Source organism: Vigna unguiculata, chromosome 10 (assembly GCF_037176805.1).
Source record: "Vigna unguiculata cultivar grain cowpea cultivar isolate G323 ecotype 2 chromosome 10, ASM3717680v1, whole genome shotgun sequence".
Taxonomy (NCBI): domain Eukaryota; kingdom Viridiplantae; phylum Streptophyta; class Magnoliopsida; order Fabales; family Fabaceae; genus Vigna; species Vigna unguiculata.
In genome coordinates, this window is record NC_140801.1 from 37,777,016 (window position 1) to 37,793,570 (window position 16,555).

At 37.2% G+C, this 16,555-nt stretch overlaps 1 protein-coding gene and 1 pseudogene across 1 annotated transcript; both read right to left on the minus strand.

Annotated features, from left to right (window-relative positions):
* Positions 1–4,234: 4,234 nt before the first annotated feature.
* LOC146882519 (putative disease resistance protein At3g14460) lies at positions 4,235–5,676 on the minus strand (the record flags this gene model as incomplete). The annotated part of the gene is made up of 1 exon (XM_085667439.1): positions 4,235–5,676. A coding segment is annotated over one exon (864 nt), but the record flags the coding sequence as incomplete, so codon positions are not given.
* Positions 5,677–10,915: 5,239 nt separating this feature from the next.
* On the minus strand, positions 10,916–13,840 carry LOC146882520 (putative disease resistance RPP13-like protein 1; annotated as a pseudogene).
* Between the last annotated feature and the right edge of the window lie 2,715 nt (positions 13,841–16,555).

Below are 16,555 nucleotides of genomic sequence, written 5' to 3' on the forward strand. Positions count from 1 at the left end.
TGTAATTATGCAATTGTATCAATTCGAGTATATGTGAGTTTAAATGACTAAGTGTTGATGTTAATCTGAATTTGCCATAAGGAATTGGTAAAAAGGGGGTTCATATAGTTACTGATTAAGGTAAGACTTATGCTTTGTATGAATAAATGAGTTATGTGCCTACTTCCTTATTATTTCATAATTTCATATGAGCATGGTTTACTCTTGGGTTCAAATTGAATGTTGGCATTGATTTAAGATGTGATCATATATGAATTTATAAATGGATGGATGTGTGCTTATACTTGAATGCTGCATATGAGCTATGATGTTGTAAATTTGAGTATATGAAGTATACAAATGCATATTTTGGCTTTTGGATGTTTGAGAATTGAATGGCTCAATGGTGTTATGGAACCGCTAGGCGGTTTGCACTACCATTTCGCCTAGCGGCACTTAAGCTGCACCAGGCGATAGTGCAAGTGGCATAGTGCGTTTATGATGCGTTTTACATGGCTTGTTGTGTTGGTTCTGGTCTGGGATATGGTTGACCTTATCACAAGCGGGTAGGTTCGTGATTGGTGTTGGAACGTGTGGTTAATAAGAGCGAGGAGGTCATATTAATGATACTCTCATGTGAGGATACAAGCGAGAAGGTTCGTATGTTTCGTGCTCACACTTGAGAGTTGCAGCGAGCGAAAAGGTTTGTCGCTAGATGGATCATACATGTTGGACTACGGGTGGGGAGGTCCGTATAGTTGGACTACGGGTAGGGAGGTCCATATAGTTGGACTATGAGCGGGGAGGTTCATAGAGTTCGACCACGAGTGGGCAAGTTCGTGGAAGCATTGGAATCCCTAAGACCATATTGAGTGTGTACTGATCTAGTATAGGTCAGGTTATATGAGATTGAGAGTTCTACACGATTGGGGAGATGACTTTAAGGCTGAGACTTGCTGGAGCATTGCTTGAGTTGTGGCTCGGAATGACATCCCTTGAGTTGTGGCTCGGGATGGAGGGTAAACACATGACATTCCTTGGGTTGTGGCTTAGAATGACATCCCTTGTGGCTTGGGATGAAGGATGAACACATGGCATTTCTTGGGTTGTGACTCGGAATGGTGAGTGTTGCCGGTGTTAGTGTGCTAGTTGTGGCTCGTACGAAAGGTCTCCACTTGATTAAGCAATCACAGGTTGTGGCCAATGATGTGCTAACTTCTGTCGAGAGTACGAATTGTAGTTCGTATTAGGAACTTGGCGTTGCGGAATGTGGTCTGTAACATGATATTCCCACTCGTGTTTCTACGAGTTGTGGCTTGTAGATGGTGGAACCACGAGTTGTGGCTTGTGGGGGCAAGTGTCATCTTAAAGTTATTACTAGAGTGTGTAGAATTTGGATGTACATGGTGGTGGCCATGATTTCTAGTTTATGGTATGCTTATTTATGTGTAATTACATGAGCTCACCCTTTCTATGTGTGTTTGACGATGATTGTGTAATTCGTTATGCGAGAGCAGACAATGTTTTAGGTGGACCTGGTGAAGCTTAGAGTTGAAAAGGGGCTAGCTTGGGAAGTTTTTATGGAGCCTTTTAATAGTTTTATAAACAGTTATTTTACTACATCATGAATTTTGTAATAGATGTTGAACCTTATGTAATTTTAGTTATGGCATGTTCATAACGATTTTTGAATTTCCTGTGTTTTGGGAACAAGTATTAATAATAAATGCGTTTTGTTAATCATTATAGTTTATTTTATTTTAAAATAGTAATATCCAGTTAAGATGTTACACATGTCAGCCATAAACTAAATGACTCTAAAAGGAAAAAAAGTAAGCACTTACTCGGTTCAACAAAGTGATAAGATCAAAAGGTAAGCCTTGTCACTAGGAGTCATATGGTTTGCTCAGATCTTCAAACAAATGAATAGAGGGTTAGAATTTTTAGAGAGAAAATAGAGGAAGGATAAGGTTATTCTTCAGACAATAGCTTTTATAGAATAAACTCTATTTAATTGGTTTCTATTTATACTAAAGTTTTTTAATAATTAAATATTTAGTGTTAATTATAAAAGTTCCATCTCGCTTAAAGAATTTCTAAGTCTTACGATCTAAGCACTCTAACTTGTAAATCTAAGTTATTGTTCTCCATCTAAGTACTCTAATATGACTTTTCTCATGATCTTAATTTTTCTAATTTGAAATGCAATGATTAAGAGATAATTTAAACATAAATTATTTTAATGATTAAATATATACCTATCTTCTATATCTATATTGATATATTTATATATTTATATATCTATATATCTATATATATAAAGAGGATTTTTTATTTTGTTGTTTATATTTCTATTTCAAACTTTATCTTGAAATAAATAACCGTTTTTTAAATTAAACAATTATTTTATTATTTTTATCTTTCTAAATAATGTTAGATATAACTATTTCTTCATTTAAATTTTTTAAATTAATACTTTTTTAAACTAAAATAAATCTCTTTAATAGAAAAAAAATTTTCATTTTGGTATCACATTTCTATTCCAAATTTTAACCGTTCTTTTAAATTAAACAATTATTTTACTATGTTAGATTTAACTAATTTTTCATTTTCCTTTTTCTTTAAATTAATAACTTTTTAAACTAAAATAAATATAATTGTGCTTTCACTATTATAAATAATAAAAATTAATCATTAAATTAGTCTTTAAATATTGAATATCCATGATTAAAATATTATTCATTTCTTTATTTACCTATTTAATATTTTATATTTAAAGTTAATAAATAACACAATTTTAACTTTAACATGAAATTCTCAAACATGATTTTCTTTTACTAACATGTATTTATTATTATGATTTTTTTTAATGTTTATTAAGATATTTTTATTTTATATTTTAGTATTTGAGAAATGACATCAAATAAACTTACATGATTTTTTATTTAAAAAGTAAAAATTAATGTTTAATTAGAATAAATTAATAAAAAGGGAATTTTATATTAATATAGTACAGCTAATTAAATTATTTAGTTTTACAATTTCAAATTCCGGCCTAAAATCTCTGACTAAAGCTCACATTCCTCCACCCTGTTTTGTGTTTGCTCCAAATTTTGGGTTTCGTTATTGGCTCCAAATTTCTGGCTAAAGCTCATATTCCTCCATTTTCTGTTCCATATTCCACTCGTTCAAAATGCACACATTTCAGTGTTCACCTATTTCTCCGCCTGCAGTAGCGATACCTCGGTAGAGCTCGAGAGGATCGCCACCGTCTTCTCCTCCGAACCCGCTGTTGACAGGGACCGCCAGCCTGAATCTGAGCCCAAGCCTTGCTTAGAGTTTACCCAATGGTAGAGTTTCTCAGATAACCTAGATTATCTAGCTGGAGAATTTTCAGCTGCGGGGGCAGTGATGCAGCTGGTGGAACTGGTGGCGGAGGAAGGGAATGGGATAGGAGACAAGGCGATGGTGCTGCTGAACAGCTTGGCGGGGATTGAGGAGGGAAAGGAGGCGATCGTGGAGGAAGGTGGTACTGCTGCGCTTGTGGAAGCAATCGAAGATGGCATTTGCTGTAAGTCTAAGTTGTTTGCTACACCATTTCCTTATCCAGTGCTGTAAGCTGTTCAATTGGGATAAATAATGCTCATTTTCTCTTTTTTATATTGATTATGGTTCTTTGTCGTAATTTTAGATGCATTCAGATACAAGTTTATGTTTAAGTTGATATATTTGTAAGCTAATGATGCTTCGATTGAATTCCGATCTATCAATACATGTACCAAATGAATTCATTCTATTGAAAAAGGGATTTATTTTTTTAAATTAATTTTGACTCCTCTTTTTTCAAATGAAAAGGAAAAAAGCTCCATATTAAGCCAAGGCTACAAAAGGGAAAGCTGAGTTTGAAAAACTGATAAAAAACAGGTGAGTGACCGTGCGAGTTGTTCTGTTTTGGTGGTGTTTTGATTGTCTTGTTTATATACTTTATTTTCTATAGTCGTTGCAGGCAACCTCTGCAGATGATGATGAATCAGACAAGTCCGAATCTGAGGTGAATGATGAAGATGATGAAGCCAGTGCAGAGGTATATATTCTCCGCTCTTTCTTGAACTGAGCATGATAAGGAGGTTGCACTTAATGAATACTATTTTTCATTTCTGCAAACTTTTGTTTCAAGATTTTAGTTTTGGAGAGTGAACATGAGAAATAGGAAGAAGTTTTGGTGAGGGAGTAAATGTAGTGAATTTACCTTGTATTTCTTTTCATGATGCAACATTCATTTCTCTCTTTCCAAGAAACTAAATGTGACTGATAATAATTGGATTCATGTTCAACGGAGTTTGAATAGTTTTTCAAACACACTCTTAATTTAATTATTACAAGTTATGGACCCTTTTGACTTACCAGGACAAGTTTGTAAAATATGGACTTCAAAACGTGGATGGTACCTTTTGATTTACATACTAAGGTCTTTATAATGATTTAGCTTCTCAATAAACTGAGATTCGGGGTTCCTTATTGTACAGGGGCACATAGCATAAACGGTAGTGCTGCCTTCTTTGATTCTTTTTACTAAACAGGATTTGTATTATTATAAACTGAGATTCGGGGTTATTGTTCAGGGAAAAAATGATTTGTATTATTTTGATGTTAGGTTTCTTTATACTTGCAATTCCAGTCAAGTATCAAACTGAACAAATAAGTAATTTAAGAATCGTTAAATGTGAAAGGGAAAGACATGAAATGAAACATAACGTTGAAAGAAATGGTTTTTCATTATTAGATATTGATGAGTAAGTCAAAGAAGGAGAATCACCTGCTCACGATCCTTCCTCATTGAATCCATCTACCGTCAATGTTTATCCCACGGACATGGCAGATTTTATGCCAAATTCCACGATCTTTTCTGTGGCATCGTTTCTGCAGCAAGGGACATCTGTGAATGCTTAATTTTATTAGAGAGATGGGCAGCCTTTCTCCCGTGATATTCTCCAGCTTTTTACAACTTTGAATGTGCAATTCTCGTAGCGAAGTGAGATGGAGAAGGCCCTTGCACTCCAACGTCTCCAGACTTGAAAAACCAAATAGCTGCAAATACGTGAGAGAGGGAGGCAACAAACCCTCCTTTGGGAAGGAGTTGAGGCCATCACATGGACCCCAGACTTTGAGATAGGTAAAGATATCCTTGGATACCCATTGTTGGCCGCTCAGTAGTTTCTCAAAATTGTTGATCTCTACTATTCTCAAGTTAGGTGGCATACCCCCTTCAGGAAATGACTCAATTTGTTGGCAGTTTGATATGCTAAGATATTCCATCTTTGGAAGAAGAGTACATATCTGATCGGGCAACGACTTCAACTTATCACAGTCATAAACAATGAAACGAGTCAAATTGGGCGCAGACAATCCTCCCGAGAATGACACAAAATTGGGGCAACGGTCAATCTCAAAAGAACTCAAACTCTTAAAAGAATCTGACCCTAAGACCGAAAGTGATTCCATATATTCACAGTTTGTGATTTGCAGACGTATGAGATTTGGAAAGCTAACCAATGGGAGAGACGTTAGTGAATTGCAACTACTATTTATTGTCAGTGATTCCAGTAATTCATGTTTTTGTTGCATTGGGAATTTCAGTTTCTTTAATCCACTGATTTGCAGGGTTTTCAGCGATGCAGGAAGACGATCACTTGGAAATGATATGGATGAGGAACAATGTAACAGGTGTCAAGAAAGAAGGGAAATTAGTGTCAAATGCTGTTAGAAAGGGTGGACACGTGGCTGTTGATCCAGGTGAGAGGAAAATCAGGAAAGGCACTAGGCCAAGGAAAGAGAATATACGGCTAAAGGATTACTGGTGAAGACAGTCCAGGTGTTGCTCCCCTCTGCTTTGTCTCTCTGCTATTCTTTTCCATTCCTGAAACCCTGATCATTCTTCTTTTACCCATTCTAATACTGGCTGGAATATCCTTTGGTACAGGTGAATTGCAGAGCATTAGTTGAAGAAGGCAAACGACTGATAGAATAGATTGAGTGTTGATATTCTATTTCACTGTTTTACTGAACCATTGCACTTTGTGCTTTCCTTTTCAATAAAATAATCAGCCTACGTTTCATTGGTGCTTTCATTGAGCTTCCATGGCAGACAACACTCGCCTAAAAGAGCTTCAAGCGGCGGTTAAAACCCATTCCGAGGAGATAGGTCGTATCGCTAATACGATGGATGTTAAATTCTCAGCACATAATGAACGTATGAATCAGATACAGGTATTGTTGAATCAGATCTTACAAAATACGGCGAAGACGCATGGAAGTCCGTCGAGCTCCGGGGTCTCGAGAATATCGGGGATCACAACTCCCAGTGGAGTAACGCCAATTAAGGAGATTTCATTGGGTTTCCCCCACTTTGATGGAACTACACCAGTCTTGGAGTGGATCTTCAAGGTAGAAAAATTTTTCATGTATCACAATACTCCCGACGCTGCTAGGGTGGATATCGCTGCTATGCACTTCGACAAAGAGGTTGTTCCATGGTTTCAAATGTTGCACAGGATTGCAGCGATTAATAGTTGGTCAGATTTGACTAGAGCAATGGAGTCTCAATTTGGCCCATCTCCTTATGATTGTCCTATGGCTGACCTGTTCAAATTGACGCAAACAGGTTCTATTTCAGAGTATTATCTGCAATTTATGGCTCTCGCCAATAGATCTATTGGATTAACAGATGAAGCTTTGTTGAACTGTTTTGTTGGGGGATTGAAAACTGAAATTAAGCGTGACGTAGTAGCTATGGTGCCTCCTACATTGCTCAGAGCAGTGGCTTTGGCTTGATTATATGAGGACCGATATTACCCTACATCGAGATCTGTTAATACAAATTATACTCATCGGTATTCTGCTGTCACTGCAAATACAGCTACACCCAATGCTGTTATTTCCAAGATAGCCAGTAAACCTTCCTTACCGAGTCTGTTACCAACTCCTGTGGCACCACCATTGAAGCACACAAATGTGAAACGCATTAGTCCCACAGAAATGCAACTTCGCAGAGAGAAAGGGTTGTGTTATTTCTGTGATGAAAAATTTTCATTCAATCACAAATGCCCAAATAGACAATTATTGTTCTTACAATTAGAAGAAGAAAGTGAGGATTCTACTAAGTCCCAAGTGCAGTTGCAGACTGTTTCAGATTCTGAACAAAATATAGATCATCATTTATCCTTGAATGCTCTCAAGGGAGGTATTGGAATTGGTACGATACGTTTTTTAGCATACATAGATAAATTAGCTATGATAGTTTTAATTGATGGTGGCAGCTCAGACAATTTTCTGCAGCCTAGAGTGGCTAAATTTCTGAAGTTGCCCATTGAACCAGCCCCCATGTTTAAAGTTATGGTGGGTAATGGTAACTACATGGAGGCCGAGGGATTGGTTAAGCAATTGAGAGTTCAAGCCCAAGGAAATCTATTTCAGCTACTTGTGTTTCTCTTACCCATATCAGGTGCAAACCTTATTTTGGGAGCAAGCTGGTTGAAGACAATTGGTCCACACATTGCAGATTATGATGCATTACAACTGAAGTTTTTAGTGGCTGGAAAATTTCACACATTACAGGGGGATTCTAGCTTGGTTCCTCAACAAGCTCAACTTCATCATATTAGAAGAATGATGACAACAAATTCAATTGCTGAGGTTTATAGCATGCAAGTAAGTGATGAAACTCCTTTACCTAAGTCCATGTTAGACTTACCTACACAGATGGAGCCTGAACTAGCTTTGTTGTTGCACACCTATAGTGTTGTCTTTGATACACCCACCAGTTTACCTCCTCAGAGATCTCATGATCACACAATTCCCTTATTGGAAGGATCTCAACCTGTTAAAGTCAAGCCCTACAGGTATCCGCATAGTCAAAAGGAGGAAATCGAAAAATTAGTGAATGACATGCTTGCTGAAGGAATAATCCAACCTAGCAAAAGTCCCTTTTCTTCTCCAATTATTTTGGTCAAGAAAAAGGATGGGTCTTGGAGAGTTTGCACTGATTACAGGGCCCTTAATGCCATCACCATTAAGGATTCTTTTCCTATTCCGACAGTAGATGAGCTAATTGATGAATTATTTGGAGCTAAATTTTTCTCTAAGTTGGACCTCAGAGCCGGTTATCATCAGATATTGTTGAATCCAGATGACAGGCATAAAACAGCTTTTCGTACACATCACGGTCACTATGAGTGGTTGGTTATGCCATTTGGCTTAACCAATGCCCCTGCAACTTTTCAGTGCTTAATGAATGATATTTTTGCTGGGTTGTTGCGAAAATTTGTATTAGTCTTCTTTGACGACATACTGGTTTATAGTGTAACATGGAAGGATCATTTACAGCACCTGTAAGTGGTTTTGAATATCTTGAAACAACACCAGTTATTTGCACGATTCTCTAAGTGTTGCTTCGGTCTTCAACAAATTGATTACTTGGGACACACATTGTCGGGCTCGGGCATAGCTATGGATGAAATGAAGTTGGAGGCTATTCAAAGGTGGCCTATTCCAACTAATTTAAAACAAATGAGAGGGTTTTTGGGACTTACAGGGTATTACAGACGTTTTATTAAGTCTTACGCCACAATTGCTGCTCCATTAACTGACTTGTTAAAGAAGGATTCTTTTGTATGGAGCCCGTCTACTACTCATGCTTTTGAAACCCTGAAACAGGCTATGACTTCTGCACCAGTTTTGACAATGCCTAATTTTAAAGAACCATTTGTCTTGGAAACTGATGCCTCTGGCAGTGGAATAGGCGCTGTGTTGAGTCAGAACATGCATCCTATTGCCTATTTTTCCAAGAAGTTATCATGTAGAATGCAGAAACAATCTGCTTATGCTCGAGAATTTTATGCCATTACGGAAGCAATGGCTAAGTTCAGACACTATCTTCTTGGCCATAAGTTCATCATTAAAACGGATCAGAAAAGTTTAAAAGAATTATTGGAGCAGAGGTTACAAACCCCAGAGCAACAACAATGGCTTCCTAAGTTCTTAGGATATGATTTCACTATTCAATACAAGCCCGGGAAAGAAAACATTCCAGCAGATGCGTTATCCAGGACTTTTTTTATGGCTGTTTTGGGACCCATTCATGCTTGGCTGAACCAAGTGATTGATATGACTCAAACAGATTCTGAAATGAGGAAAATTTATCAAAGTTGTGTGCAAGGGAAACCACTTTTCACAGACTACATTGCTCATAATGGGTTATTGATTTTCAAAGGTAAAATTGTTTTGCCTAAAGATGCAGCTCTGCTAAAGCAAATCATACAGGAATTTCATGCTTCCAAAATTGGAGGACACGCTGGAATTAATAAAACAGTAGATCGAATTGCAGCATAATTCTTTTGGAAGGGCATGCGAAGCGATATTACTAAATTTGTGAGAGAATGTTCCATCTGTCAACAAGCTAAAGTAGATCATGTCCTCCCTGCGGGGTTGCTTCAACCACTGCCAATTCCACAACAAATTTGGGAAGATATAGCCATGGATTTCATTGTCCAATTACCGGCATCACAAGGGTTTTCCACGATATTGGTGGTGGTGGATAGACTCTCAAAATTTGGATATTTCATCCCTATGAAAGCTGATTTTAACAGCAAACCCGTTGCAGAAGTTTTCATTAACAACATTGTCAAAATACATGGGTTTCCCAAGACCATAGTATCAGATCGAGACAGAGTTTTTATAAGTTCCTTCTAGCAGCAATTATTCAAGGCTCAAGGCACAACCTTAGCTATGAGCTCATCTTACCACCCACAGTCAGATGGCCAGACTGAGAACCTTAATAAAACGCTGGAAATGTACTTACGCTGCTTTGTTTTTGAGCAACCCAAGTTGTGGGTTTCAATGCTTCCCTGGGCTCAGTTTTGGTATAACTCTTCTCATCATCAAAGTTTAGGAATGACACCATTCCAAGCTGTTTTTGGCAGGCTTCCACCATCCATAAGTCCATACATAGAAGATGGTCGAGATCCTAGTCAGTTACGAGACTCTTTGAAGCAAAGAGATCAATTATTATCCCAACTGAAAGCAAATTTATTGAAAGCTCAACACTATATGAAAATGCAGGCGGATAGAAAGAGAAGGGATTTGTAGTTTAAAGAAGGAGATTTGGTTTTGGTGAAACTTCAACCTTATAGGCAACATTCTGTTACCTTAAGGAAGCATCAAAAATTAGGAATGCGATATTTTGGACCTTTTCCAGTGTTGGCGAAGATTGGCACGGTTGCATATAAGTTGCAATTACCAGAATCAGCAAGGATTCACCCGGTTTTTCATGTGGCACTACTTAAACCGTTTCAAGGAGAGATTTCGCCGCCTTATGTTCCCTTACCTCTTACATCAACAGAGATGGGTCCACTCCTCAATCCTGTTAAAGTGTGGGATGTCAGAATTATAAAAAGAATTAACAAGGAAGTTTCACAAGTATTGATTCAATGGGAACACACTGATGCCATGGATGCTACGTGGGAAGATTTTCAGGACATTGTTGATTCTTATCCTTTGTTCAACCTTGAGGACAAGGTTTGTCTCGATGAGAAGGGCAATGTAACAGGTGTCAAGATAGAAGGGAAATTAGTGTCAAATGCTGTTAGAAAGGGTGGACACATGGCTGCTGATCTAGGTGAGAGGAAAATCAGGAAAGACACTAGGCCAAGGAAAGAGAATATACGGCTAAAGGATTACTGGTGAAGACAGTCCAGGTGTTGCTCCCCTCTGCTTTGTCTCTCTGCTATTCTTTTCCATTCCTGAAACCCTAATCATTCTTCTTTTACCGATTCTAATACTGGCTGGAATATCCTTTGGTATAGGTGAATTGCAGAGCATTAGTTGAAGAAGGCAAACGGCTGATAGAATAGATTGAGTGTTGATATTCTATTTCACTGTTTTATTGAACCACTGCACTTTGTGCTTTCCTTTTCAATAAAATAATCAGCCTACGTTTCAAACAATCCCTTAGTGTCAAACAATGGAGGCAAGTAGGTTGAATGTTAGTGATGGCCTCCATCATGGACTCAACCACTGGGCTTTCTTCTATCTCTATCCGTTCTACCGAAAGAGGAAACGTATGAAATGCTAATTTGTTGCTTTCACTTATCTCTAATGTTCGAAGGGTGGAAGCCCCCGGAACAGAAGAGACAAGAAGCTCGCAATTTCTAATTGCGAGTGTTTGCAAAGCAGGAAGATGATCAGGCAAATCTCCCTTTAGTTTGGGGCAATTTTGTATATAAAGATCCTTGAGCACAAGAAAAGCTTTTGAATCAAAGGCAACCCACATCTCCCAACAAGGCATATTATAAATGTATAGAGATTCAAGGGAGGGAAAGGGCGTCACAGATGAAGAATCATTCTTCTTTTAAAAGCCGGCATCAATAGTCTTCACCGAAATCATGTTCGAAATATGTAAGCGCTTGAGAGACAGTAGTTGCCCAAGTGAAGGAAGCATGCAACAGTTGTTACAATTATTTAAACTTAGAACTGTCATGTAATAGTAGGAACAATTCTCCATCCATTCGGGAAATCTCGTTCCTTTATAACCGCTTATTGAAAGTGATTTCAGGTCTTGATGAGGTTGTAAATTGCTGAGTACATCTAATTCAATTTGGAAGTTGGTGCTATTGTCGTTACATATAGACCATTCCAAGGATAAATCGTGTATGTGCTTCTTATCCATTATCCTGGCCTCTAATGCTTCTTCACCTGTTGTAACATTCTCTATTTTCTGAATACAAAAGGAACCATGAAGATTTGGAAGTCCTCTTAGTTCTTTGATGCTATTCTCTATATGCTTACCAACAATATAGAAATCCAAATTCTGCATTTGATTTAGTTTCCCCATTCCTTTAGGCATCTCTTTTATGGCAGTATTAAGAATTTCAAGACGACGCAAGTGTTCAAGATTTTGCATGGCACCAGGCAACTTAGTCAGCTTAAAGCAACAATACAACTTCAAAGTCTGTAGATTGTATAGATTACACAATGACTCCGGTAGTGATGCTATACTTGTATAAGAGAGATTTAAATAACGCAAATGGATCAATTCACCTATTGAATCAGGCAAAGCAAGCACACTTCGGAAGTCACGAAAAGATAAAATTCTCAAGTACTTAAGCATCGACCCTATAATACGTGGTGCCTTTTCATTGTTGAATGGGTAATCTTTATAATTGATCGGCAAGAAAGTTCTTGAAAATTTAACTGTTTCAAAAACTTCAATATCTGAGACTGGATCACTGAACCTTGTAAAGGACAAATGACAAGTCTTTCTATTAATTTTGGTTCCTTTTCCAAGTTCATCTGCTCTGAAATAGAATTCCCCGCCAAGGTAAGTTGCTAGATCATGCATGAGGTCATGCATTACAAAGTAATTACCCCAAGTGCGATGACTTGAACATTGGAAGAACGATCTCGAAACCAAATCATCAAAATACTTGTCACCAACTTCTTCTATACTCTTTTCTGTTTTTGGCGCTTTTACAAGATCTTCAGCCATCCACAGCAGAATCAGTTCATCTTTTTGAAATTCATAATCCTTGGGAAAGAGTGAGCAATAAACAAAACACCGTTTTAAATGAGGAGGAAGGTGATTATAACTAATTCTAAGAGCTGGAATAATTTTACACTGACTTTCAGGAAGTTCTCAAATGTCACTTTTAAGTACATTATTCCAATCCCCAATAGCGTGCTTTCTTCTCAACATTCCTCCAAGTGACTGTGCTGCTAAAGGCAACCCATTACACTTTTTAACAATCTCTTTCCCAATCTTTTCTAGAGTTCCTCTATTCTCAGTGCCTCCTGATGGGTGAAATGCATGGTTTGCAAACACCAACCAACAATCTTCATTTGACAATTTGTTTAGATGATGTACTTTAACAGTATGAAAAGGGACTATAGCCGCTACATTTTCATTGCGGGTTGTGACCAAAATTTTACTTCCCCTGATCCCACCTAGAAAAGGTTTTGTAAGACTACTCCAGTTATCACAATCCTCAATCCAAACATCATCCAAGACAATCAAGAATCTTTTTCCCCTCAGTTTGTCCAACAAGTCAAGTTGAATTGAGTTTAGATCACTCAATTTACAAGGCTTTTGAATAATTTCCTCTATCATAGTTTTTGTGACCTTCACAATATCAAATATATCAGAAACACAAACCCATGCCTTTAAATCAAATATCTGCTTCAATTTGTCGTCGTTGTACACAGATCGGGCCAAAGTGGTTTTTCCAACCCCACCCATGCCAACTATAGGGATCACAGACACTTCTTCACCATCACTGCTATCCTCTAACACCAACTTCATAACGGTCTCTTTGTCTTTATCCCTACCGTACATATCATATCTATCTTCCAGAGATGTTGACTGAGGTTTCGATGGCTGATTGTTCTCCGTTGGAATTTCTTTCAAATCAAGATTCTCCTTTTGTTTCAAAATGTCATCTAATCTTTCCACTATGTCTTCCAACTTACTAATACTAACAATTTTCTTCCCCTTGAAAAGGTGAGGAAAGGAATTGGTTACCTTCTTTTGAGTAGCAGCTTTCGTAGAAACTTCATCAAGTAAGTCATCAACGTCGTACACAACATCATTGAGAAGATCGAGCCACTCTTTGACATTGGAATCTGTGATTTGTCTCTTCTCAGCATCAGCAAGCACAACTTTAACCACTAGCAGCTGGCTCCTCATCTTTTGAAGTAACTTGTCAGGCTTCTTCCAACGGATAAAGTTTACAACCTCAGGGGAAGCTAGTTTGTCAAAAACAACCTCAATGAAAGCAGAAAGGAGTGCACCACCTACAACAGCTAATGCCATGATCTCAACAGCAAGCAATTGATTATTTACCAGAAAGGAAAGGAATCGGTTGCAGAAAACAGTTGTTGAGAGATGTGATCAGAAAGGAAAGCCATTTCAGTCAACTCTCTTCACTTAAGTTGCACAGTTCTGAAATACCTACCCTCAAAATTAACCGTTAGATGTTACAAATAGTAGAGATTGAAGATGCCTACCTGAAATGTTCGGTGGTGATGGTTGTCATTTTCAAAACAGAAGGTTCATTTTCCCATGCTTTTTTAATGCGGAACCTCAGGAAATGTATGTACCATATAAATTCACCATGGATATATTGATTAAAACTTCGACGGTTGAGATTCAAGACCGTGAAATGGAATACGAGTTTTGAATTATTTTAGTTTTGTTCACATATAAATATTTCAGAGAACTAAAGTGTATAAGTTGATTTTAGTTAATTAAAGACATTTAGTATATTTACTTTTTCATTCTTTTAGTGTCTATGAAAAAAATTAAGAAACAGAGTGAAATTTTCCAAGTATTGTTAATGACACAATACATGTAGCCGTTATTGAGCAAAGATGTGAAAAATATAGCAGATTAAGTATGACACAGGAAGGACTTTGGAGGATGGAGAACTTGTATCCTTGATGCTCATCTGCAAGCATCTTATGACCCCCTTCAGTAGGTTTGCAGCACTTGTATGCAGTGTGCACAGTCCTCATTCTGTTTTAGATATAACATTGGGTGCATAACTCTTGTAGACAAATAAATCAGAACTGAAATTCTAATATAGAGAAATTTATTTAACTACACTATGACTTGTACTAGTTTTATGTTCTTTCGGATTGCTTTAGTTTTGTCAAATCCTGTATTTGATTAGTGGTTTGTTGATTGCAGCAATTAATTTCAAGGACCGAATCTGTCTCCAGAAATGTTTTGTTGTGCTTTTTCCAATATTCACTTTCCTCATTCTGCTCCAAAATTTCATATTAAAGCCAATTGACATTAAGTAAAATTGTCTAATAGATGTACGGTATATTTGGTTCAGCGTTGGAAAATTGATTACAACGCAGAAGCAAGAATTAGTTGCTTCTCATTCAACGTGAATTTTTTATTCTTTAATTGATTTTGAAAATCAAACATGTACCGATTCTGCGTTAAAAAATCAATTTTAATCAATTTTACATCACTTTTACGCAAAACTAAACACGCAATTGTACCATTTTAAGACTTATAAGAATTTTAAGAATTGAGGTAAATGATGTGAGACCTTCCAAAACCCTAATGTGTTCATCATGGGTGCTATATTTGTTGCAAGTGAAATGAAAGAGAAGAAAGTTATGTACTACTCATTGAGAGATTGTGTCATTTGTTTCTTTCGAACGTAATGTTCACGTTATCTTTGGTACTGATATAAGTAACCATGTCAACTCAAGGATTGCAGTTTGGATAGAGCGAATTAGAGGTTGTATCTCCTTTTGAGCAGTAAATGGAAAACTGAAATTGGACATTCAAATAAAATATTTGAATTTTTCAATATTTCAAATCAAATACTCGCATGTTTAAGTACTAATAATTCATTTGCCCTGCTTATTTCTTCCCATGCACTATTTGATACAAAATTTGTAAACATATTAGTACTCAGAAATTTGAGAATTTAGTATAATCCAGTACCGCAGACAACTTTGCTTGGCATGTTTTTGTTTAGGAGACATTGGGGGACTGAGGTGACACCATTAGGCAAAAAAGTTCCGTATGCAGCCAAATTAGGAAGCTCGTAAGAAAGCTGAAGAAGATCTTCAACTCCTTCGAGATGAGGCTTTGAGGGAAAGAGAGCGACTTCGAAAAGAAGCCAAAGAAACACATCAGCGATTAGAAGAGGCTCTCCAACAACAAGAGCAGTTGAGGAAAACGAATGAGGAGATGCAGATTAGAACAGATGCAACTAGGATCGGTTATCGACATGCTAGTCGCCTAACCATTGATGTGAATGAAGCCCACTCGCTATCAAAGGAAATCATGGATGAGTCGATTCCCCAAAAATTTTTGTGATCCCAAAGATTACACCTTTTTTAGGGAATTTTGATCTCGAATTGCATTTGAAGACATTTCAGGCCTGAATGCTAATATCAGGTGGAACTGATGCAATACGGTATAAGATATGTAAGAAACATTATGACAACAACAAAAATTGAGTGGCCAAAGAAAGTCCCTGATATTATCTTTTCAAGTGAAGATTTAAAAGGAGTAGTAACCTATGAAGATGATCTGATAGTGCTATCAGTCATTATGATAGGAAAGAATGTTCATAGAGTTTTGGTGGATCAAGGGAGTTCGACAGATGTGATGTTTTGGAACACCTTTAGAGGGTTACAAATCCCCATGGATCATCTACAACCTTTTGATGGGGTGCTCGTTGAATTCTCATGAGATTAGGTGGAGGTTAGAGGATATGTGGATCTGCGGACAACATTTAGAGATAAGGAGGCTGTAGAAACCATTTTTATAGTTGTAAATGCTTCATCCTCATATAATTTGCTTTTAGGCAGGCCTTCTATCAACAAATTGGGGTCGTAATATCTACTGTTTATTTGAAGATGAAATTTCTTACCGACGATAGGAAGATAGTCACGGTGGCAGTAAACTAAGAAATTGCTCGTAAGTGCTATGAAAATAGTCTTAAGGAAAGACGAAAGGTTACATATTGCGTGACTATAATAGGGACACCCATTGAAT